At 33.6% G+C, this 25,044-nt stretch overlaps 5 protein-coding genes across 12 annotated transcripts; 3 read left to right on the top strand and 2 right to left on the bottom strand.

The window, feature by feature from the left end:
* Positions 1-947: 947 nt before the first annotated feature.
* On the top strand, positions 948-2,305 carry LOC106774892 (LOB domain-containing protein 40). Its single transcript, XM_014661921.2, has 2 exons — positions 948-1,383; positions 1,528-2,305. The coding sequence occupies exons 1-2, from the start codon at positions 1,194-1,196 to the stop codon at positions 2,037-2,039; spliced, it is 702 nt and encodes a 233-aa protein (XP_014517407.1). The 5' UTR covers positions 948-1,193; the 3' UTR covers positions 2,040-2,305.
* A 460-nt stretch (positions 2,306-2,765) lies between these two features.
* LOC106774903 (NADH dehydrogenase [ubiquinone] 1 beta subcomplex subunit 10-B) lies at positions 2,766-4,894 on the top strand. The gene is made up of 3 exons (XM_014661931.2): positions 2,766-3,123; positions 3,347-3,400; positions 4,601-4,894. Exons 1-2 carry the CDS (start codon positions 2,835-2,837, stop codon positions 3,376-3,378), a joined length of 321 nt encoding a protein of 106 aa, XP_014517417.1. The 5' UTR covers positions 2,766-2,834; the 3' UTR covers positions 3,379-3,400; positions 4,601-4,894.
* Positions 4,895-6,838: 1,944 nt separating this feature from the next.
* Positions 6,839-10,333, bottom strand: LOC106769784 (zinc finger protein CONSTANS-LIKE 16). Its single transcript, XM_014655540.2, has 2 exons — positions 9,088-10,333; positions 6,839-7,945 (listed from the first exon to the last, which is right to left on the bottom strand). The coding sequence occupies exons 1-2, from the start codon at positions 10,099-10,101 to the stop codon at positions 7,721-7,723; spliced, it is 1,239 nt and encodes a 412-aa protein (XP_014511026.1). The 5' UTR covers positions 10,102-10,333; the 3' UTR covers positions 6,839-7,720.
* A 4,958-nt stretch (positions 10,334-15,291) lies between these two features.
* On the top strand, positions 15,292-24,437 carry LOC106769764 (carbon catabolite repressor protein 4 homolog 5). 6 transcript variants are annotated; one of them, XM_022783290.1, is made up of 15 exons: positions 15,516-16,154; positions 16,699-16,862; positions 17,899-17,964; positions 18,060-18,112; positions 18,339-18,420; positions 18,632-18,678; positions 19,034-19,121; positions 19,327-19,419; positions 19,520-19,552; positions 20,052-20,146; positions 20,652-20,784; positions 20,965-21,050; positions 21,139-21,223; positions 21,320-21,447; positions 24,079-24,437. In XM_022783290.1, the coding sequence occupies exons 1-14, from the start codon at positions 15,992-15,994 to the stop codon at positions 21,398-21,400; spliced, it is 1,269 nt and encodes a 422-aa protein (XP_022639011.1). In that variant the 5' UTR covers positions 15,516-15,991; the 3' UTR covers positions 21,401-21,447; positions 24,079-24,437. The 6 variants fall into 6 exon arrangements, with proteins under 6 accessions (XP_014511006.1, XP_022639016.1, XP_022639011.1 ...); XM_014655520.2 differs by lacking the exons at positions 15,516-16,154; positions 24,079-24,437 and adding an exon at positions 15,292-15,486 and having other exon boundaries at positions 21,320-21,839; XM_014655511.2 differs by lacking the exon at positions 24,079-24,437 and having other exon boundaries at positions 15,517-16,154; positions 21,320-21,839.
* LOC106756398 (ethylene-responsive transcription factor ERF118-like) lies at positions 22,636-24,171 on the bottom strand. Of its 3 annotated transcripts, none has more exons than XM_022783308.1 (3): positions 24,057-24,171; positions 23,905-23,946; positions 22,636-23,784 (listed from the first exon to the last, which is right to left on the bottom strand). In XM_022783308.1, exon 3 carries the CDS (start codon positions 23,668-23,670, stop codon positions 22,744-22,746), a length of 927 nt encoding a protein of 308 aa, XP_022639029.1. In that variant the 5' UTR covers positions 23,671-23,784; positions 23,905-23,946; positions 24,057-24,171; the 3' UTR covers positions 22,636-22,743. The 3 variants fall into 3 exon arrangements, with proteins under 3 accessions (XP_022639029.1, XP_022639036.1, XP_014494298.1); XM_022783315.1 differs by having other exon boundaries at positions 22,636-23,748; XM_014638812.2 differs by lacking the exon at positions 24,057-24,171 and having other exon boundaries at positions 22,636-23,731; positions 23,905-24,055.
* Positions 24,438-25,044: the final 607 nt, after the last annotated feature.

The raw sequence follows: 25,044 nt of genomic DNA, 5'->3' as shown, positions 1-25,044 counted from the left end.
TCAACATCACAAAATATATTTATAAGGTAAGATTTATACTTTGATGACCCTTTTTTGTCCCTAAGTTAAGTTCTGATGTTCAGTTTAGTCTCCGCTTTTAAAAATTTCAACCTTTAGTTCCTATGATATGAAAAATGTATCATATCAGTCCTCATGACATCACTTAATGAATAATAAATCACAACAAGTTTTCATAACTAGGTATCCAATATTTTGTGATTTGTTAACAGAAGGTGTTATGAAAAACAAATCACTTAATGAAAAACTTGTGATTTATTAACGAATAAGACTGATTTGATACATTTTTCATATCATAAAAGCGAGGACTAAACTGAACATCAGAACTTAAGAGACAAAAAAAGGTTAAACCATTAATAAATATAGGTTTGACATTAAGATAATACACATATTTGTTGATTTGAGAATTAAAATATTTTCTGTAGGTATCTTCTCGGTACATCGAAAAGTTTAAGAGTCTCTACAAATAATTTGAAGACTAAAACTTAAAAATAGAGGACATCTAAGCAAAGAATTAGATCATTGAATCTATATACTCATTTATATAGTTTAAATTGTATTTATCTAAAAATTTTGAAACTTGATAATATTATAAATTGGCGAGATGAGTAAACGAAGAAAAGTGTGTGTGAAAGAAGGTTGGGAAGGGAGAGACGAAAAGAAGAAGGAAAAAGTGTTGTGTTGTATTGTGAGATGTCTTTTGTTCCAAATACAATGTAGTCTCCGCGTTTATAGGAGTGGGCCCCATTCACATTCAAAACCATTGGCTCCCTTCACCGCTACGCCCACAGATACCACCTTACACCTTCTAACATCAATATAATACCACTTTTCTCCTTAAAAATATCATGTTTTGAGTATTAAGAAATCTAAGTGGAATTATAAAAAACCACTGTACGGAGTTCCCAGAAAACAGGGAAACTATGTTGTGGGAATGTGGTCATGATCATACACAGATTGATTGACGAAATTCATGGTTGGGTAACAGAACATGGGACCCTCATTTCTCCCTTGTTCTACCAAACAAAACCACACTCTCCTTTCCCAAAACAAAACTGCCATATTCTTGGAAACCCAAAACAGCTGCGCTCTATTCCAAACCCACCTCAGTTCTCTCATCATCATCACTATAAAACCTCATTCTTCTCCTCCTCCTCACCCTATTCAAACTCAGCATGCGCTTCAGCTGCAATGGTTGCCGCGTCCTCCGCCGCGGCTGCACGGCCGACTGCCCCATTCGAAGGTCCCTCCAATGGATAAGTTGCCCTCACTCTCAGTCCAACGCCACCCTCTTTCTCGCTAAGTTCTATGGCCGTCAAGGTCTCCTCAACCTCCTCATCAATGCTCCCTCCCATCTCCAACCAGGTACACAACCAAAAAATAAAAACTTTTATTTTATTAAAATGTACGTGAAAAATAAAATATTTAAATTAGGATTTTAAACGAATCAGTATATTTTTTTCTCATTACTATATTTATGAATTTCTTTTTATTCTGTTCTTTTTTCAGCGGTATTCAAATCTTTGCTATACGAAGCTTGCGGTAGGATGGTGAACCCGATTTTCGGTTCGACCGGGTTACTCTCGACCGGAAATTGGCACCTCTGTGAAGCTGCTGCCAAAGCCGTTCTCTGTGGCGCCCCGATTCAACAGGCTCTTCTTGATGGAGTGGAGAGTCTCGATTTCAAGGCTTGCGATATTCGCCACGTGGCAAGGAGTCATAAATCGTACGGCCCTGGTGCACTCAAAGTAGTAAAGTCAGGGACCAGCAAGTTCAAGCGCCGCGCTGCGAAGCCAAAAGTGGAGTCAACCGTGGCTGAGTTGGGTGAAAGCGAGTTATTTGGACAGCGTTCTCTGAGTCAGGACTCGGCGTCTGGGTTGACTCGGACGAGTGAGAACAAAATCATTGGTGGGGAAGCCGATAGTAGCTGCAGCGAGAATGTCGTGGTGCCGGCTCGAGCCAATGGTGAAGAAATTGAGCTTCTGTTGACTTTGGGGTGGGGACCATTGAAAAATCAATAACTGCAGTATTGCCACGTGTAGGGCCTCGATCTTTCTGGCTAGTTCGGTCTTTTCCGCCAACAAAACGAATAGTTTAGTTTAGTTGGTTGGTGTTGTTTTTGGATTGTTGGATTTAGTAGGTGGTGTGGATCTTTTTTCTATTCTCACACCTTTTACTTATGTTATGTTTTAGATTTTTCAGATGTACATTGTGAAGGTTCTTTATGGGAGATTTTTTTTTATACTATTCTTATAAATTACAATAATACAAGTTTATGACAACTTCACATTGCATTATGGCCTAACACTAAAGTCAGAGAAAAAAAATAAATGATTATCTTTCTTGGAAAGTTTGTGATTAAAGTGTGATTACATTTATAATATTCATATTCTTTAGCTTTATTCCAAAAAATTATAATTTATTTTCTGATTTCGTTAAAAAGATTACAAAGTGAGCATATCAATGCATATCAAATTTATTTTCCGCTTTTCGGAATATTTAAAATTTAAAAATATTTTTTCAGAATATGTTGAAATTTTAACATGTTTTAATACTTTCTAAAAAATTATATTTTTAAGAAAATATATACAAAAGAAAAGTATGTTGATAATAACAATTACATCAATACACAAGGCATGCTAGCTCTTCAGCGCTAAGGTTAGCAAAATTATATATATTGGGCCAATAATAACGGGCCTTTGACTGCAATAAGCCCAATCCGAAGGTAAGTGCGGATATAGAATCAGAATTTGGAAGCATCCGAGTTGAGCTGAGTTGTGTTGAGTTGAGACAGAAGAGAGAACTCGTTGGTGAGAATGGGAAGGAAGAAGGGGTATGTGGAGTTCGACGAATCGCCGCCGGACGATTTCGATCCGGCGAATCCGTACAAGGACCCGGTGGCGATGCTGGAGATGAGGGAGTACATCGTGAGAGAGAAGTGGATTCAAATCGAGAAGGCCAAGATCATCAGAGAGAAGCTACGCTGGTGCTACCGCATCGAAGGCGTCAACCACCTTCAAAAGTGCCGCCATCTCGTCAACCAGTACCTCGAATCCACTCGCGGTATCGGTTGGGGCAAGGACGGTCGCCATCCCTCTCTCCACGGTCAGTCACTCAATTTCTGAAACCATTTTTTTCAAATTGAATGTTCTAGGGTTTTTATTTTGGAAATTATTGGGCAATGTGGAAACTCCGTTACGTATTTTGCTGTTTTCAACTACAGAGGTGTGATCCGTTTGGTGATTTTCATTAACGATGTTTGTAATCGTGGTTCATTGTCATGATTTTTTTTGTGATTCCTTATTCATTGTTTAATTTTCTGATGCAGCTCCTAAGGTTGAGCCGGTTGAGTCTGAATGACTGTCTTGTGGATAAATAAAAGGTACTTTCAAACATTATTTCTGTCATTTTTCTTGTTTTATATGAATTGTTATTGTTAAATGAATCAATCGTCAAATGAGCTATTCATGTTTGGGGTTTTGACTATTTTTGGTTCCATAGAGATGGTGTAATGCAAACCTCATCTTTGCCTAGGATTAAGTGTATATTTGAACAAACCTTTCTGGAAGCACGTTAGCTAAAGAAAACTAGAATGAACAATGAGTAAGCTCTTTTGTAAATTAAAGTTAGCTTGTGCGTAAATTGTTTTTTAACTCATCCAGTAGCTGATTTAGTTTGCGAGGGAATTTATTTCCTTTTCGTTTCTTATTTTCTTTTCAATTCTAATTCATTTTTAGTTAAACCTCTTGAGTGATTTATGTTCATGGTTTCTATTGGTTTTATATTGGCTTTTGATAGCCTAATGCAACCATGAATTTGGAACGACAATGAGATCATTGGTGGAGTTAGTTCTTAAGTGAATCCCACCGGAAAAAGAAATGGACTTACAAGTGAAATAAGTACTTTCTGCTGACTCGTCATACTTCTCATGTCTAACGAATTTGAGCTCCTTGTCAAAAGTTTGGATATCCGACAAGTTGTTGTTGAGCATTCTGAACTTTGCTGGGGGTATTAACTCTTTTGACTGTAGGATAGATACTAGGGCCTAAATTAAGTGACATTTGACAGCCTTTCAGAGAAGAATTGCTTCCAACATTGATGCTGTCACCATGAACTTCTTGGTAGAGATCCCTCTCATTTCTGGTTATAATGACGCCTATGTAGATGACTGGCGGCACAGTAATAAAGCGAATTTCTCTAATAAATTCAAGAAAGTGATGAGTGCTTAAATCGAGTTTTTGAAATGGTTAAAAGTTCTATTTGCATGAGATCCTATAGTTGGTCTTCCCTCTGCTCATCTTACCAACTTTTGTTCCGCTAAGTGATGATTGATGGCTCATTTGCGTTGCTATTAAATTGTAAGAACTAATCATTGGACTTATTTGATGTATTTGGTCGGGGGACATTTGTTTGGTTAATTTGATAAGTTCAATATCTTTGGGTGAGTTATTGATAACATCGGAATCTTAATTCGAAATGTCACGTACACTATTTTTGTTGTAATATTTCTTTATTTTAAAATAGTTTTCATTGATGCAATCATTTTGTCTATCGATGAAAGTAAGTTTTGTTTCTCTTGCAGGGAAAGATTGACTATCCAACTCATTATACTGCCATATGGGATATAATGGGTGAAGGAGTGCCTATGCTGCAGTTATTTTGTTTATGTTCTTTTTGTTTAGTCGAACTTCCTACAAACTGCAACTGTATTTTTACTTGGCATCGGCTATTTTTGCTTGGCTTGTTACCATTTAGAAGTAAACAAGTATGGAAAGGCTATGGTCAAAATGCATCAGAATCAGATTATGAAATAAGTTTATTTCGTTCCCTGTTATGACGAGTGTTTCATTAGTAATAAAATTGTACATTTAGTGCATTCCTCGTATTCAAAGTAAGATGTTTTGAAACTCAAATGCCATACAACGACTTGTTAAGCTCGAGATTTCATTGTTGTGTTGGATTTGTGAGGGGTGACAAGAATATTCCTCACCCTAACCCAGCCACTTGTTGGAAGGGTGAAAAACAAAATGTCTTGGCAGCAATTATGATGTTTATGGTTTGATTGTTTCGTGTGAATGAACAGAGGAAAATGCAGGGAGACATGTTGGATATGGTGGAGGAACATTTAAGCGATAATCAGAGGTGGGGGGAATTAAAGTTAGGGTCGATAAAAAAAAGCAACAAAAACTAATAGGAACAGTGAGAAATAACAACAGAGAATGTTTGATATAAGGATTGCCAATGAAAAGGAAATCACACATAGCTGTTATCTGACCTTTCATATGCATCATGAGATTGATTTGATATTTAGTTGGGTTTTGGTGGAAGTTAAAAATAAGGTCAATTTATAATATATAACTGAGTGTAAATTTTATTTTATAAATTGATTTTGTGAAATTGAGTTAAATTTAAATTTCACTTTTTAATATAGTATTATAATTAGGTTAAAGTCTATCTTAACGATATTGGTTGTTTATTGGACATATTATTTTATCTGTGATAGGGTTGTTATTAATAAATGTTTACTCTTACGATTTTTATGTAGATATAACTTGACGTGAAAAAGATATATTAGAAGTTCTACATCATTTTAAAAGTCTATTTAACATATTTTTCTTAAAAGTTTGTGGATAGAAGAAGCATGAATAGAGTAGAGCACTTCAAAATGTTGCATTTTCGATTTTGATGCAAAAAAGAAATAAGAGACAGGATACATGCTTGGTCTGGCTTCATTTGTATTTGAAAAGGTTGTGGGTAGATGAAGAAGCATAAATAGAACACCTCAAAATGTTGCATTTTCCATTTTGATGCCAAAAAAAAAATTAAGAAGCAGGTTACATGTTTAGTCTAGCTTCATTTGTAATTGAAAATAGTAATAGCTTTTGATCAAGCATTATTTACTGAAATTTCAATGTATAGTAGTATATATATAACTGTCTTGTTATTCGCATAACAATGAAGTAGGTTGAAAACTCAGAAGCTTATTTTGGGTAAGATAAAAATGGTTATATTAAGTTAATTAACAGCTTTGTAAGGATCATAATTTAATTGTTGACACCATAAACTAGGCAAAAACTCTCTCATTTGAATCAGAAAAAAAAAAAGACTTTTCAAACCCCAATTTTCTATTATGTTATAAATTAAATGTATTTGTGCACTAAATAGTTATAAAAATTAAGATTAACCATCATTTGTATCCATGGTGAAAAACACAACAAAAAGAGAGAAGAACCCTATTGTGAACGTGAATACTAAGAATAGAGAAAATGCATTAATTTAATTAAACTATTCTAAAATTGAATTAAACACTAAAATTAATTTAAAAGAGTTGAATACAATTGCACAATGGTTTAAATAAATTAAATCATAGTTTGATTAAACTAAACTAAATTAAACTACTCTAATTTGTTTGAATTTTCAATAATGAACATTCTATTTTTAAGTAAATTTTTGAATACGATAAGATATAGATGAATTTAGTTAAAACAATTCTGTTCAGCAGCAATTTAATTTTTAAAAACTAAATCAATAAAATAATTCAGGATTTAGTGTACTTTTTCAAAACAATTCGTTTTTTAATAGAATTCAATTCAATGTGAGTATACATGAGTTTCTTTGTACTCACTTTGAAAATATTTAAATATATTTCTTTTATCTATTTATTTTTTCTTTGATTTGTTTTATTTATTTAAAAAAAATTAGAAAAAAAAATATATTAATATCTGAGAAATTTTTCTTACTAAATTTATAACTTTTATGTAATAAATATTAGTTTTGTGAGTGTGTGGAGAATCATAAAGTAAAGTATAGGAAGGTAGTCTCCACAAAGGTTAATGTGATATGAATTTATGTAATGGCCCACTTGCCATTTTGAGCTTCTGCCCAACTGTTACATTGACTTTTTTGAAGTTTATCTGCATCAACCTCATCATCATATTCACATAGAAACAAAGAGAAAACCAAACTTGCATGTGAAGAAGATAACATCATGCTGCTTGATAAATAACAACATATTTCACTAAGTTTAAGTTATTCAACAAATCTCTAAACCTATGCTACCCTCGTTACTGTTTGAATTACTAATGTCATTTTCTTTTATGTGCTTGTTAATTAGTCTCTATGTGTGTCCACCATTGAATAAACTTCAGATTTCCCATTCATCAGTTCTTAGAAGATTGAGAGTGAATTTGTTCAGACATGTTAATCTTAGTCCATTTCACCTGTCGCTTTCCTTCTTCTTCCTATGCAAAGCACATTATTCAGAATAATGCTAAGGAGGAGCAGATGTAAAACTTGTAGATATTTAAGTACCTGATATATGTTGAACACTGTTAATCAGTAACCTCAAAGAGTTAATTAAGGAAAAACAGACATATACAAAATAACATCAGCATACTCATACATTACATTTTCTTATATATAACCAACATTGAAAAAGGGCTTCTGAAACTGAATACCAAAGCCATGAAAATGCTGAGAGGAGCTACCATTAGTACTAGCTAGCTAGGACCTGCTAGAGAAATCAATAAATATCCCAAGAAAGAGAAACCTGACCTAGTGATGGCATTGCACGTGCATGGCAAAACCAAGTAACTAATGATAATCAATTAACCTAATTAACCTTTCCACAAAATCAAACTTTGGAAAAGTTAACCATTAATTTGATTACTTTGTTGGTGTCAGTGGTGATTGATGATGATAACTATGCTGGCAAAGCAGCTGATGTTCTCTTCACAAATCGACCTTTCATTCTAGGTCTTTTCTCAGCATTCAACTTCCTCACTTCATACCTTATCTTCTTTGCAAATAAACGAGTTCTTCTCTTCTCTCGGTATCTTGACACTCTTGCTTCTCTTCCACCATCTGCATGCCCTCTTAAACTTTTCATTTCCCCATAACAGCACTGAACATCCCCTCCATTCGAACCCTTAACAACAAAAAAAACTTGCATATCACTATACAAACAGTCACCTTTATCAAGTTTGAGCTTCAGAAGAATGTTAAAGTTCGTTCCAGTATTAGGTATGTCGACGAATTTTGCATTGATTGCTGAAGATATAACACAGTTCTTCTTCTTTAATGTGAGATCGACAATTACATTATAGGTAGAACTTTTTTGAAGTTCTCTCAGAAGACTGAAAAGTTATTCTCATAAAATGAAGTAAACGAAACAGACAACTGATATTGTTACATTAGCAAAGACGGTTCAGAGAACAACTTACCAAGAAGTGTACCAAGAAATTATTCATTATCTTACCAGCTATAAGTTTTCATGTAAGGTATATCGACGAATTTTTCATTGACTAATTATTGAAGAAGATATAGCACAATCTTCTTTCTATAGCCGAATATATGAGATCAACTGTGATATTTATACGCAGAACTTTTTCAAGTTCTCTCAGAAAACTGAAAAATTTATTGTTAAACCAAACACAATTGAAATTTTTGCATAGGAAAAGCAGGTTGAGAGAAGAAGTTACCAATAAGTCTGACCAGCATTGGTTACCTACAAGTTTTACATGTAAAGTGTATCTAAAAATTTTACATATTGGTTACCAAAAATATAGCGCAAACCCTTTATGGATGATTTACAGCATGTATATGGACATATCTTTGTATTGATTACCGAAAGTATAACACAATTCTCTTTAGCCATAGTGTACTATAGGGAGATGAAATATAGAATAAGTTAAACTAAATACAATTGGCATTCACTGCATAAGCAAAGATGGTTGAGAGAAGAAGTTACCAATTGAAGTCTCTCGAGCTATCATTAGTTACCTACAAATTTGCATGTTAGGTATATCGACGAATTTGACATTTGGTTACCGAAACATAGCGAAAAAATCATCTAATTTAGGTATATCGACGAATTTTGTATTGATTATTGAAGGCATAACACAATCCTCCTCATCATGTAGTCAGATATGAGAACAACTATGACATTATAGAACTTTTGTTAAGTCCTCTCAGAAGCTGAAAAGTTATTATCATGAAATAAGTTGAACAAAAAAGGCATCAGTTAACATTGTCACATAAGCAAAGAAGAAGGTTGAGAGAAGAAGTTACCAAGAAATCTGGCCAGCAATCATCAGAATTGAAGTTTGGTGGGGTTCCTGTTGTCCATGGAGAACCTTGACTGGCCCAAGCACTAATAACATCTTCATAGTTTAGCCTCAAAAACATGTCCTTCTTGTCGGTTCCCACTGTACTTGCCTCCTCTTCCTGTTCCTGAGCAAGTGATTCTGACTCAACAATATCATTCCAATTAAAGGCCTCGCTGTTCATGTCAAGAATAATCGAATCCAAATGGCAAGGTGTATCAGAATCAAGTTCTTCTTCATCTTTGACCTTCACCATTTTTTCTTTGACTCCAACTGCATCAACACATGCATCCATTTCTTCATCTTCTTCTTTGCAATCAAGCAGCAGTTCTGATCCTTTCACGTGCTCAGATGAATCCTCATCAGCTCCGTTTCCAAGTAAGCTTTCCACATCAGCAGCAAACTCAGCAAGATCCATATCTGATGGCAGAAGCTCGGAAGAAAAATTGTCTAAGTCAAAGACTTCTTCACCAGCTAAAACCTCTTCCTTCACTTCATTGTATACACTACAAAGCTCAGCATCAAACACGGGCACGCGACACAATAGCTGCTCCTCACTCTCATAATTGTGCAGTGCTTCTTCACTTCCAAGCTCTGGCACAAGGGGAAGACTAATGGTGTTGTTGAAAAACACTTCTTCTTCTTCTCCTTCTTCGTGTATTTTCTTCTGTTGTTCTTGTAGCTGCACCGATACGTGCTTGCTGTTGTGGCGCGGTGTTCTTGCCTTGCGTGTGAATCCACTGTGCCATGCTACCTTATTGTTCTGCTTAAAGGTCACTGAGTAGTTGACCTTAGAGGATGCAGTTTGAAGCTTCACCCTTTCGTGCCTGCGTGCTAATTGGTTTGCCGAGTGAACCATGTTGTCACAGCCATGGCAAAGGAAAGCATCATCAGCAGCACAATACCACCGTGCTCTTACTTTTAGACAGCTCTCGCATGCTCGTGCAGTTCTAGCTCCTAATGCACTTGCTTCTTTCATTTCGTCGGTCACAGATGGGAACTGATTTTTGGCTGCAAAGAGAACTGCACTGAACAGTTAACTGGTTATTATCAACAAAGAATCATAACAATGTTTGAGGGAGTATAAGTGCATAGATCTAGATTCAAATTCAATTATTGGTTATGATGGGTTTGAGAATGAGATGAGAAGAAGCACAGTGGGGTCTTATAGTTTGTTCCTACTTGGTTTCTTCTTTAGTTTAAGTAGAAAGTATTATACTATGTAATTAGTATTATGGTTTGGTCATGTATAAGATTGCTACAGGACATTGAGTGAAGGTGTTAGGGCCCACGATTTGGTCTCATCGCAATGCTCATTGGCTGGAGATTTGATGTTCATCTTATTCTCTGAATTCTTATTGGTTAGCTTTCCTTTTATGGGATTTTCTGGTGGATCCAATGCAGGTTATTTGTGAGTGTCTACCAGTGTCAGTGTTGTTGGTGTGTGCTGGAATAAGACCTTTTTTGTTGTGTTGCAACTGTGATTCAATAATTCCTTTTTGCGGTCCTAACATCACGTTGCTTTCACTTCCTCTATGGTTTGTCTTCAACTTCTCAACCATTCACCTTTGCAATGGTGCATTTTCCACCAGTAGATGCAGCCCTAACATATGGTTCAGCTTGACTAATCTGGTGGAGTTAAGCTTCAGAGAATTTTGAACCACAGATAAATCTATGCCTTGTGTTTTCTTCCACTTGAGTGTGTCCAAACTTGGTTAAATTTAGTAAGTGGGGATTTCACCTTGTTTCCTTTTTTTTATCTTACACTGGTGGCTCAAATTTCTGAGCAAAAAAAGTCCACCAACACAACCATTATTGGCCAATCACATGATTTTTTGATTTGTGGGATTTTGTAAACATTGACCTATTTGTTTGATTGGTGCATATAAACCAACCAAGACAGTGAAATGGTTGTGTTCATAATCTTCATTTTTTTAGCTTTGTTAGCTCAAATTTCCATTCATGGTAGGCAATTATGATGTGAAAACTTAGAGATAACATAAGAGCAATTGATCAGACAGTGATATTGTAACAAATTTGCCACAAATGTTGACATTCTAGGAGTGTGTCCAAAGAATAGTTTACCATAAAATTTCCTGCATTTTATCTGGGCCCATATATTTTCTACTAATAATGAAAACCACAAATTGCAGCATATATTGACACACATAGATGCAGCCAAAAATGTTGCTTTTTGAGACTGTTTTGGTTCTGCAATGTTATGAACAGTGACGAGTCTCTTCCTTGGCACCCTTCTACAACTTTCCTTTCAATAAATTCTCCATCATGGGTGCTCCTACGATCTTATCCTTTGGCGTAATTAATTTGCAAACAAATAGAGGAAAAAAAGGGGACATGGACAGCCACAGAGGGAACAAATTCTTTGCTATCTATCTTCTATGCAGTAACTCGGGGCACTGTAGAGAGAATCTTAGTACAATGTTAATATCAATTCGACGATGATGTTATAAAATCTTCATGTTTGATGGAACCATAAGAACAAGCTAACTTATGACACATGTATGTGTGTAATGAGATATGAACGTAACATTTATCAGATATTTTTCTTTGTATAACTATGCATGCCACGATCTGTAACTGATAAAGTCTGAGATATTTCATAGCTAGTGATGATGCAATTGTTGAAAATATTTATTTGATTATTTATTTATTTATTTATTGTAATAAATTTATGAATATCATCTTAGATATGATTTTTATAGTTCTATATTTCTTTAAAGAAAAGCAATAATCTTATGTTACTATTCAGATTGAAACCGAACAAAATTGATTTAGTTAATCTTATTCTCATGTCTGATAGGATGCAACCTACACGTTAACATTTCGACGCTCAAATTAATAAATTTAATTACATATCAATTTATGGTTACATATATAGTAACGTAAAAAATATTTATACTAACTAAAATTATAAATTTTAATTTGAAATAAGGATTTTAAAATAAAATAAGGAATAAAAATGATAAAATAATGGAAAACCCATACTGTCAATTCATATATTTTATATTACTTAACAAAGTGACAAAATGTTGCTTTATTTTATTTAGATAAGAAGAAGAAACAGGATTTGATAACAGATATTTTTTCATGAGAAGTTCCAATTCCAAGTGGATAAGACTACAATACATAATCCGTAAAGTTTTTCTTAAAGTATGTAATATATAGTATATATATCTAGTAATATCTACTAAAATTTCATTTTACTATAGTATTTTTCATGATGTTTTGTTTGTCAATTTCACATGAGCACATAGTAGCTAACAATATCTTCTGAAATTTCTGAGCTAATTACTTAAAATTATGATTAAGGAATATGTATATTTTAAAGAGAAAAAAAACAAGTTTCTATAATTTCTTAAGGCCAACTAGTTCATGCATGAAGACAAGGATGAAAATGGTATGGATTGGGTGACACGTGAAGTGAATAATAATGCATTCACATGAGATGATATGATTGTAACTTTGTTGGTATGAAGTTCATAAAAAAGGTAATTTCTAATCAAGGAAAGTGGTTGGTAATTATGATTAAGATTTAAGAATCCTAGTATGTAAAACAAGTTTAGTGTCTAGAGTATCGTATTGTTTAAATTAATTATTTATTTGAATTTTGTAAATCATACACTAATAGAAAATTGGTTAATGATCATAAGTTAAAAAGTGTTGTGATAATTTTATAAATAAGAGTACTTTTTTTTATCTTTGAGAAATATTAGTTATAATATGGAGTCTGCTTTTTTATATGTGATTTTATAATTTGAAATTGAACCTAGTTTTGGGAAAATTTTGCATAATTGTTAATTATGCATAATTTGCCCATATTTCATCCTTTCGAAGCTGAATTGATTTTAAATATTTGTTTATATTATTTATATGATGATTTTGTTTGAATAGATATGATTTGATATGTTTATTTGATTTATTATTCGAAATATTAAACACAACATTATTTGTGAAAAGAAATACCTTACTTCAATAATATTTTAAATCATGTAAATTAATACATCAAGTTATAAGTAATAGAAAAAGAGTTTAACATCATTAGAACATAACTTCATGGTATGGTTAGTTGTCTAATGAAATCATTCTACCCTTCATGACTTATATACATATATATATATATATATATATATATATATATATATATATATATATATATATATATATATATATATATATTAATTATCAAAACGATATCTTTAAAAAAAAGTTTTAAATACAATTATAAATCCCATTTATATTCAATAAAATTATTATCCCTAGCAAAAACATCCATTTAATGAAATAGTTTATAAAAGATAAAACTTGTAATCTAAAATAATAATTTATACTTTTAGTTGATAAAACAAAATAATTTTACAATCTATATATGTCCTTTTATTTTAAAAAAATTATATTCATGTAAATAAAAATAAATAAAACGTAAATTATTGTTTTACTATAAATATTGATACAAATTATATAATATTGTCTCTTAATGAAATAGTATCACTAGTATAGAAAGGGCTTTAGACATTAGTTATTTTGGGTTTTTAACGTCAGAAAACGAACCGACGTCTATACAGGTGACGTTAATGGGACGTCAGTTTTTGCCGCTATAACGTCCATATAGACGTCGACTCAGTTCAAACAACGACGTCTATAAAGACATCAGACATTGCACTAACTGACGTCTAAGGTTACCTTAGACGTTGGTCCTTAACACATTGGACGTTTATAAAGCTGTCAAACATTGTATTAACCGACGTTTTTCCGCCATATAGACGTCGGTTTGTACATTAACTGACATCTATGAAGTGATCGTTGTGTTTTGGTACGGTTTTTGTCGTGTCTTCAAGTAGCGTAGTAACACCTCCTTCCTTTGCTAGTTTATTCATAAGAAAAAGTTTCGTCTTTTGGACTTCTCATGGCATTTCAACCTAAAGAGGAACTTAGGTTGTTACTTAGGTCCATTTCGACCGCCAATAAAAAAGTATACGGTGAGAGTATTCTCACCGTATACTTTTTTATTGGCGATCGGAATGGACATAGGCAACAACCCAAATTCGTCCTTGGATTGAAATGCCGTGAGAAATCCAAAAAAACGCAAGTTTTCCTTACGAGGAAACTAGCAAAGGGAGAAGGTGCATTACGCTACACAAAGACACAACAAAAAAACCGCACCAAAACACAACGAAAAGGCAGAGGAGAGGAAACTTACCTGGAAAATGCAGAGCAGCGGAGAGAAAAAGGCAAAGACGATGTGTTGGTTCGCAAACCACTGATGTTATTTAACAAGAAATTGGACGTCTGTTGTACATAGAACCGACGTTTACATTATCAAATACGTCGGACGCCTGACTAATTTGACGTCTATTCGATTTAAAAATTAATTTCTTTGTTGTACATAAACGTCGGTGATGATGCAACTGACGTCTAGAATTGTATATAGACGTCAATGTGGCGGGATTCGACGTCTATAGGGCTGAAAAAAGTGACTATTCACCTGTCCGACAGACATATAGGCGTCAATTACAACGAGACCGACGTCTATATGTCTGACAGGTTGGTGGGGGACATTAATTTCCGCCATATAGACGCCAGGGTCCCTTCAATGTGGCGGGATCCGACGTCTATAAGGCTGAAAACAGTGGCTATTCACCTGCCTGGCAGACTTATAAGCGTCAGTTAGAAGGGAATCGACGTCCATATGTCTGATAGGTAGGTGAGCAACATTAATTTCCGCTATTTCGACATCGGTGCCCTAAACGAACTGACGTATATAAGGCTTATGGAAATGACTTTTCACATAACGGTCAGAAATATAGACATCAGGTTTGAAGGGCCGACATCTAAAATTCTATAGACGTCAAAGATGGACCTTACTTACGTCTATATTGCTAACTTTATTTATGGAATTATCATCAGTCATCAATATACGTCACGGGTGCCGGTAACCGACGTCTATCGTATGACGTTAAACAACATTTTTACACTAAGGTATTATCATATATTTATAAAAAATGTTAACTATTACTATTTTAAAAGTTATTGTATTAAATTTAAGGCGAGGATTAATTTTAAACAGAATTCATTTTAAAATCGTTAAAGATTAAATTGCATTTTTTTAAATATAAGGAATCAAACTTAATCTAAACTTGAAGATATACGATAATTTAGCATAAGAGAATCTGTTGAACACTATCAACAGAGGTCATGAACAGTAGAAGCGGTGCAAACATGGTTCGGCGCAAGCGTTGGAGGCATTCACCGGAAAATTCTCCGTCAAAACGAAGAAGACGTTCTCAGTCTGAATGTCGGAGTAGGAGATGGATTATCTCTTCCAAAGACTCTTCCAATTGCACGGGTCAGAATAATCCTTAATTCGAATTCTGTTTCACTTTGAATCTGCATTCACTTCCAATTGTGTTCCGTTTTTCTAATACTCTGTGGGAATTTGAAGAGATAAGAACAGAGAGAGGATTCGTAGTCTTTTGGAATATTGAAAATGGCATGTACAAGTGATTAGGATAGCTTCCAATTGATGGCTTTCAATACTATTTTTGAAAATTGGGAATGTATTCATTTGATTGCCTTTTAGGTAAAATGAAGAGGCGTTTTTATTAATTAATGTTTGTGAGTGTGACAATTGGTAAACGCCTAAACGGTTTGTTATTTGTTATTTGTGTGTTGCTTCTGCGTGATTGTACCTGTGTATGCTACATTCATGATGATATGAAAAGGGGATGTAAAATACGCGCATATGAATGACACCCTACTGTGTGTCCCTAATAAGTAATCTTCTTGAGTGAATACAAAATTCTAAACCTAGTTGATTTCATGTGCTGTTGCTGTCTATCCTGGAGGGTGGTATGGCAAGCCACGATCGCGGCAGCCCTCCTCCAGAAAATTTAAGCACTTGTTATTCGTCAAAGCAGAAAACACCTCTGCTGGAATCTCCCTGTTTTGCCAGGAAATGGGTTTTCTCTTCTAAAGATTGTTCTAATTGCACGGGTCAGAACTCAGAATTACGAGGTTATCTGTTTCTAGGGAATAATAATTAGTTTGGATTCTATTTCACTATGAAATTATGTATTCAAATGTTATACAAATTCATCACCCGTATGGGCACATTTCCGAGCATGCGTATGTTTTTGTGTAGAAAAGTGACTTCTTTTTGCTATGGTTATTTTTCTTTTTAGGAAAAAGTAAGCATTTTAATGTTACGTTTCTGTGGTCGAGATTGTCAATTTGTCACCAAATATAAATAATAGAGAATTTAATTACCAGATTCCATTCTACAATCTACATATTCATATACATTTTGCTTGGTACCTTATCCCAAAATTTCAGCTGTCTAAGGAGAGGGCAACAAAATAAATTTTAAAAAAATAAAGGTGTGAATGTACAAATGGGATTTGCTTGCTCATGTGTAACCCCACCCCCAATAACCAACAGTCCATGATGAAGATAGCTAATACTTTACATTTGGGTGCTCTTGTTAATTGTGTCATTTAGACTTCAGATTAGACAGTGTTTATCTAGTATTTACTAATCTGAATTGTTCCTTCCCTTGCAGATAAGATTGTGGTTGTTTCATACAATATACTTGGTGTTGAAAATGCATCAAATCATCCGGATCTGTATTCTAATATTCCACATAGGTTCTTGGAGTGGGACAAGCGGAAAAGGCTCATACTTGAAGAGATTAACAACTATAATGCCAGCATACTGTGTTTCCAGGTAGTCCTTCCAGCTGTTATAAATTGAATACTGGTTACAACATTCGACCATTTTTAATCATTAGGATTTATGCATCTCTATTAAGCTTTGAAAGCTAGAAAAGAACAACTGGTGATTGATCAAATATGTCCATGAAAGTGCTTGACATTGTCATNTTAGTCTATGAAGGCAACATAATTATTAAAAATTCCTTGAATGTAAAGAAGATTACTCAATTTTATCCTTCTATTAATAGAGCTATGCGAAAGGTAGTGCCTATGTCAACATGGTACGCTGGTTGACTACGTGGCAATTGAAGTGGTAGTTGTGGTTGACATTAGACTGTCCAAATTTATAAAAAAAGAAAATCTTACTTTTTCAAGAATTATGACATGTTATTATGTCATTTTCAATGTGGTTCTTAAACTTAACCAGTTCTTGTCATTTTGATTCTTGAAGGTACTTTCAAATTTTCAATTAAATCCTACCTTGCACATAAATTATTAGCCAAGACATCGCCATATTATTTCTCATATTTTTACCATCCTTTCACATATTTTACGGTTCACCTTGACTATTTTATTTTTCATCTTTATATCAATTCACCATTGAAAATTTGAATACTCACAAGATTTAATGTAAGCTTTAAAGTATGTTTTTAAATATCATAAGAGCTTAAAAATAAGTTCGAAAAATTTTGCACTCATTACTAATATGTAATTAATAACTTGATTTAGATGGAAGATTTGGTTCGAAATCTTATAGAATCTTGTCAGTAGCATCTTGGATTTAACTAATAACTACTACTNTATGTAATCATTCATAAATTAGTTTAATAGTTGTATGAACAAATACATATGANGAAAATTTTTAGTTACATATGTAACATACAACTTTAAAGACANAAGTTACACTGATGTTAATTCCAGTTGGCACAATCAAACAGCTTAGATGTACCCGATTTAGCATTTATTCTCTGCTTGAAATTGTAAGCTAATTTTCTGCATTATAGAATTGTATTTGAAGAATTGCTTTCTCATAAATCTTGTGTTTGAAGGAGGTTAATCATTTTAATGATCTAGACAATCTTTTCCAGAACAGTGGCTTTAGAGGTACTTATAAGGTATATTACATACACATTTAAACTATCATGTTAGTTTTAAAACTCCTAATAGTTAATCAAGTACCTATGTGGATCATTGTTTTCATTTGTCACAGGCTCGCACTGGGGAAGCAAAAGATGGATGTGCTGTATTTTGGAAAGACAAGTTGTAGGTTTCCCTAACCCATAAATCATTTACGTAATTGAATTTGTGCACCCTATATTAATCAATTTATTTACATTGTTGTCCTTTNACANNAATTAAATGAGTGCATAAGTATTTATTGATGCAACAGAAAACCAACAGTTAAAAAATGTGCTAATATAGAACTTATCANTTGAGAAAATATCGAATCCCTAATTTGGCCTAATTATATTTCTTAATGTGAATGCAGATTCAATCTTTTGCATCAAGAAGATATAGAGTTCCAAAGATTTGGCATGCGTAACAATGTTGCCCAGCTGTGTATTTNGGAGGTATTTTGGGTTTAGTTTTATCTTTAAGTTGTTTCCGTCCTGTGTTTTGTATTTGTTATGCTGTCTTTTAATAGAAGGAATTATGATCTGTTATACAAAATTTTTAGTTCCCCCCACCCAATCTTATACATTGTCTACATATACGTGTTCTCGCTGCAATGAAACCAAACGTCTTTATATCTTATTACTCTATTTTATTATCAATTTACAGGGAAACCATGATAAAAAAGAATCCAACGCATGTAACCTAACCACAATGTAAGTTTTAGATGTATAAAATGGGTAACATGAACAATCATTTGCAGTCTTTGACTTGGTTTTTGCATAACACTTGGATGTGCTTCTATTCCAGTATTCTTGAATGACTGTATTTACTTTTGTATACTAAATTATTGCATACCAACCAGTGACATTTTTCTGTTATTTCCTTCTCTTGAAACTTTATTGCATCGCTAATTTTTAGCACCAAAGTTTAAAATTGAAAATTTTGGAAAGATTGATTTGTACACTCATTTATTCACATATGTTCTCTCATACACACATATAGTGTCTATTTCACGGCCAGTATTTTTCATGTTTTTCAATTAGCAACTAATATGATCGTCATCTATAGGGAACCATCCACAGGAAAAAGAAGATTTGTTGTGGGAAACATACATGTGCTATTCAACCCAAATCGTGGTGACATCAAACTGGGTCAGGTACTTCTTAACTAGATGAGTATCATTATACTTATTTTTCATGTATAGCCATTGCTGTTTATGCACCTGATTCATTTTTTAAACTTTTTAATATTATATTTTTTGGGCCGGGTTGGTGCAAATTATTTTACCTTAAACAAATGCATTTAATTGTCTATAGTTAATTAAGTTGTCTAATATTTTTCTTATTATGGAAAATGGACAGGTCAGACTTTTACTTGATAAAGCTTACAAGTTGTCACAAGAATGGGGCAACATCCCTGTTATTATTGCTGGGGATTTGAATAGTGTTCCACAGGTATGATACTGCTTTATACTTAGTAGTTTATCTATTTCAGATTAGTTATCTAATGTGCTGTTATTTCATTGTTTTTGTTTCGTATCATCTGATGCTTCAGAGTGCCATATACAAGTTTCTGTCTTCGTCAAAGGTGAGTTTGTCATCTCCTTGTCATGGTGTATTCTCAAGCCTTTTAGCTTATTTGTGTGCGGTATCTGAGAAATTTGACTATATGTAGTGTCTCAAACCATCAGTAAAATAATTTATCGGGATTACATTACAGATGATGGGGGCACAGAAAGGGTATGAGGAAAAGGGGAACATATTCCCTTGTTTGGGAGTTTGTAAACAGATAGGATGGTAAAAGAATTCAAGAGGAACTATTTGCTGTTTGTTTCTTTCAAAGAATCAATTTTTGTTCCCTTGGAAATTGATTGGAATGAGAGGAACCCAAAGGTTCCTTTCCCTTGTTAATTTTATGAACAAAAGAAAAGCTAGCTTTGTGTCATTAATTTCCCTCCCTGTTGAGTTCATCCTTACTTGTCCCATTCCTTTCAGTTAATGGAAAAATCCAAATATAGTTAGAGGTATGACTTGCTCTTTGAGGAGAGGGGACCATGAATGAGTTTTCAGTGTTTATTTTATTGCAGTTAGACATCCAATTACATGATCGCCGAAATATGTCAGGACAGCTTGAAATCCAGTCCAACAGACTCTTCAGATCACAGATTCGTGATGATGCTAGGTAGTTTTTATGTCTTTCCTAACTTTATGTTTTAGTTACTATCTGCCATAACTTCCCCTCCCCACTCTCATAGAAAAAGAACAACACAATTATCAATTCTGGAACAGATTAAGGATCACTTATTTGTCGAGACTGTAGATTATTTGTTGATATGGATAATGTGGTCTTTTGTTGTTATTAATGATGTAATAATATTATTGCCTTTATTGTTGTTGTTGATTATTTCCTTGTTTATGCTTTATTATTTATATCCTTTTTATTTGCTGCACCTAATTAGGCTATAGAACATCTAATTAACTTTGTAATCTTCTTTTCCTAATTACGAGATTCTATATAATTGATTGAGCTGAGAACTCTCCTCTAAACCAAGATGTTCACTTATCCAGTTTCTTGCCTCTGTTTCAAGTATTGTTATTATTTGTCCAATTTTAGAGGGAAGGGTATTGTTTATGTCAAACTTTAGATATTAGGTGTTCTGTAATAATTATTTGGGTATCTGGTGCAGCATTTCGATGACTCTTTCAAGGCAATTGCTATATAGATGGAGTGTGGAAGAACTAAGAATTGCAACAGGAGCAAAAGGAATCACTCAACTTCAGCACCAGCTCAAACTCCGCAGTGCTTACAGTGGTGTTCCTGTATGTTGTTTTAATCTGCCAGCTAAAATTGTTACAATCGGTTATTTCGGCAACTTCTGTGATTGTGATATAAAGATTGTACATCTAATATTAATATGGGAAACTCCTTAAAGATTTTAGTTTGATATTCTAACAGTCTTGATATTTCCCACTTCATCTTCATAAATCTCATGGCTGCAGGGAGACCATAGAACAAGAGATGATATTGGGGAGCCCTTGGCAACATCATACCACTCCAAGTTCATGGGAACTGTTGATTATATCTGGTAATTATATTGTTTAACAAACGCCAAAAGTTATATGCATTTACAGATTGTATGTTTGTTAGTTATGACCGATGTCATTTGTAATCAGGCATTCCGATGATCTTGTTCCACTTAGAGTTCTTGAAACCTTGCCAATTGATATTCTTAGAAGATCTGGAGGACTCCCCAGTGAGGTAATCTACTTAAAGTTAGTTCTTTGAAACCATATACTGTAATGCGCTGATGTATCTTGTTCCATTTTGGATTTTTATGATTCTTATGCCTTGTAGAAATGGGGAAGTGATCACCTTGCTGTTGTATGTGAGTTGGCTTTTAGCAAACAACAACAATGTCTGAGGTCTGAACCTTAAGCTGATTAACAAATATGGAGATTGAGAGTCAAAGCATTGTCACCGTGGTAATTCTCATTCAATGGTTACCATTATGTCCTCTTTCCCTTTCAAGATTTCGTACTATTCTGATTCCTTTAGCCGTGAAGGAGCATCATGAGATCTTGCTGTGAATTTCACTTGATAAGCATCGTCTTGCAATTGATCTGCAAATTCCTCCTTTCTAGCTCTGATGTTGCGTGGAACTTGAAAGTGCTTTAAAATTCGTCAAGAACTTGCTGTGTTACGATGTTCAGAGAGCAGTTAGTCCTAAAATATTTTGATATTCAAAGACAAATTTGCTGCTATTTTCACTACTCTTTGGGAGAGTTTTATGCAGCATCTTCAAAATTGAAACTCCAATTCTCCAAATGTAATAGTGAAATATTTATCAATTTATGAGTAATTGGCTTTTACGTCCCTCGTTTCCCCTCCAATTCTTCAAATAATTACCCATTGTACTTGAAAGTTTAGTCACATCATGGTTGTTTTCTCTCCTCTTTGTTAACACAAATTTAGGTTGTACTTGTTTTTCCGTTGAGTTATTAAACTTAAACTCGTTGAAGAAAATATGAAATGAATTTTTATCTATTGCACGAAATTTTATGAGAATCGGCGTCTTTCTGTAGATTGGGTCTTTTTGGATGAACTATTCCAAAAGTTTTTTCTAAAAAAAACAAATTAGTTTATACATAATTGAAAATTTTATATATTTTTTCTAATATTTTGGAAGTTGGGTTTTTTTTTTCTCCTTTAAAAAAAGCTTAGAATAAGTTCATCCAAACCTGTTCATTCTCGTTGTCAGACACCCCGAGCAGAACAGGAATAAACAAGGATATTTTCAAATGATCCGTGATTGATTAGTTTTTTATGCTCATGTTTTAGGGGAAAATAGTAGCTAAATATTTTCATGCGGGGAACATTTATTCTTTGTGATTGTGATGCTTTTGCTTTTAACTTTACTTTGGCATTCTCTTTTTGTTTTGATTTTCCATGCTATAACAGTAGCCAAAACCAAATAAAGTACACACTCGGGAGAAATGTCTTTTCAAAGTGGATATAATAAGCAAGAAGGAAATAATCAAAGATATTAGGACACACTGAAGAAAATATTAAACGAGTTTCTGCATAAACTTCTATAAAAGAAAAGTAAAAACCATAGTTTTTTCTTAAATCAAAATCAACTTATGAATAAAGTAATTTATAGAAGTTCATCTATCTAAACTTTTAATTGTAAGTTATACATAATAACTTTGACTTATGAAAAAAATTTTGTTTCAGATAAACTAATGCAAAAACCAGTCCAAACAAGTGACTAAAAAATTTTATGAGCTTTCCCAATCTAGAGTTTCATCAATCCAAGCTAACTCATCAAAAGCACTGTCCACAGGAGGAAGAACAGTGGTATCCCCATGTTCCACATTCCACATAAAACCACCTTTGATGTCATTGTCCAAGAAATTATAACACTCTTCATCAAGCAGAATTCCCCTTTTCTCTGCTTCATCCAAACAGAAACCATCATAACCAAACAATGATGGCATAACTGGCTCCTCCAGCAAAAGCTGTGTTGAATTATCTTCACTGTTAACTGCTTCCACATCATTGCCTCCTCCTTCACCAACCTTTTCCACATTGAACTTTTCTTTGACTGAATCATTCAGGTCACTAACATCTAGTGAAGCTTTTGTAGTGCAGACATCAAGAACTGACGATGGAGATGCATGAAACAACACTTCTTTGGAACTGTCAAAAGCCACTGCATCCCTTTTTCTCGACCTTTCAAACTCATTCTTCTTTCTCTCATAAGCCATAGCAGCCTCCTGTTCAGTATCAAATGTACCAAGCCACACTCTCACCCCTTGAATAGGGTCTCTGATTTCTGCCACATACTTCCCCCATTTCCTACGTTGAACACCTTTGTACATGCTTGATGGTTTCCTCATCCTCCTACTTGAAAATTCGATTGGACTTCCTTTCATCTTTTCACTGTTTACATCTTGTGATGAATTCTCTTCTTGTAACTTGTTTTGCATGCATGGAAGCAAGATTTCCTTCACAACCCGCTTGGAGCAACCACTTAACTCATAGCCATTTCTCAACAACTTATCATCATCTTCTCCTTCTTCTTCTTCTTCTTCACTTGAGTAATCTGTAGCATCAGGGTCAGTGTACACAATTCTAATTTTCCTTGCCGTTTTTACGTTTTTTTCTTTGGCTAGAACCTTCTCTTTTCCTCTCTTACATTCCATTCCTTTTTGCCGACTTTGATTGGAATGCCTGATATTTTTTAACAAATATCCTTCACCAAAACTTCACCAAAGATAATACTATTCAAGTATAGTAAAATCACTATTAGCAGTATTCTAAACCAGAACCAAAAAGAAGCAAAATACAAAAAGTAAATAAAACATAAAACAACAGAATGACCAAAAATTTGTAGTACAGAAGCCAAAAGTCGCACAAAAACTATGAATAACCCTTACTTGTATCAACTATAAGAGCCTTGAAACACAAAAACGTAAGTCCTGCATTAAAGGGGTAAAGAATGAACATTTCTGAGTGAAAAATGATACGAAAAAAAAAACGTAAAACCTGTCAGACACCAAATTACAGATACCAAGGTGAAGTCACATACCCTTTTGATCTTTTAATCTCAGGTAAAAAAGTTAGCACTGGTGGAGTGAGCAGAGTTGCATGCAAAGGCAAAAACTGAAGGAAGCACACAGCACAGAGAAACTGCTTCAATGAGATTCATTTGTGCAGAAAAGCATTTACTATAGAGTGTGGAGGGGAAATGAAGGGGACGTAGAAACAAAAGTTGTAATAAATAAGCAGCGTTTGAAAGTCTAAGGTAACCAAAAAGTAACATACCAATGAGTCTATATTATATTTTTGTTTGGAAGTTGTGAATTTTGTTTGTTGTGATACTACAAGGAAACCAGAGAAGCAGCTTCTGATGACATGCTGGAAAGTAACTGATCTTGAATTTGACTCGACAATGATGCTCAAAAAACTTGTTTCTCTTTCTCTCACCCAACACTCTCTCTTCGCCTTTTCACCATTCACTTCAACTTACATCTTTTCAAATGATTCAAACATATAACAAAATTATGTAAAAACATTTAAATATGTTTTTATACATTAATCAAAATTAAAATTAGTTTTTTTTTTTAAGTTTAACATAATTTATTAATGTAAATATAAGCATCAATGTAATTCATTTTGAAACAAATTAAGAAGTCATTAATATTTTATTAAAAACTGTGAGTGTTAATTAATTTTGTTTTGTTTGAAGATTGAAACTTGAGCTAGCTACTTTGTAACGTTAGTGAATAGAAAACAAAGCATGTATTTATTTTCTAACCTTTTAGATGAAATCATAGAAACTGAGAAAAAGGAAAACAAATTGGTGGGTCCAGTCAATACAAATTCCTTCTTTCTTCTTTTCTCTTTCTGGTTTTTCTCTGTTTTTCTAGTTTTTCTTTTGTTGACGACTCAGCTTTAAGATTTGCAAAAAGGAAGGTTACATTTGCAGAACTGTAACTGAAATCCGTTTATTAAACTTTAATTTAATTGATATTAAAATTTGGTCTAAAAACATTAAATATTTTATCATCTCTATG

The sequence above is a fragment of the Vigna radiata genome, chromosome 1 (assembly GCF_000741045.1).
Source record: "Vigna radiata var. radiata cultivar VC1973A chromosome 1, Vradiata_ver6, whole genome shotgun sequence".
NCBI classification, from domain to species: domain Eukaryota; kingdom Viridiplantae; phylum Streptophyta; class Magnoliopsida; order Fabales; family Fabaceae; genus Vigna; species Vigna radiata.
This window is presented reverse-complemented; position numbering and strand designations above follow the sequence as displayed.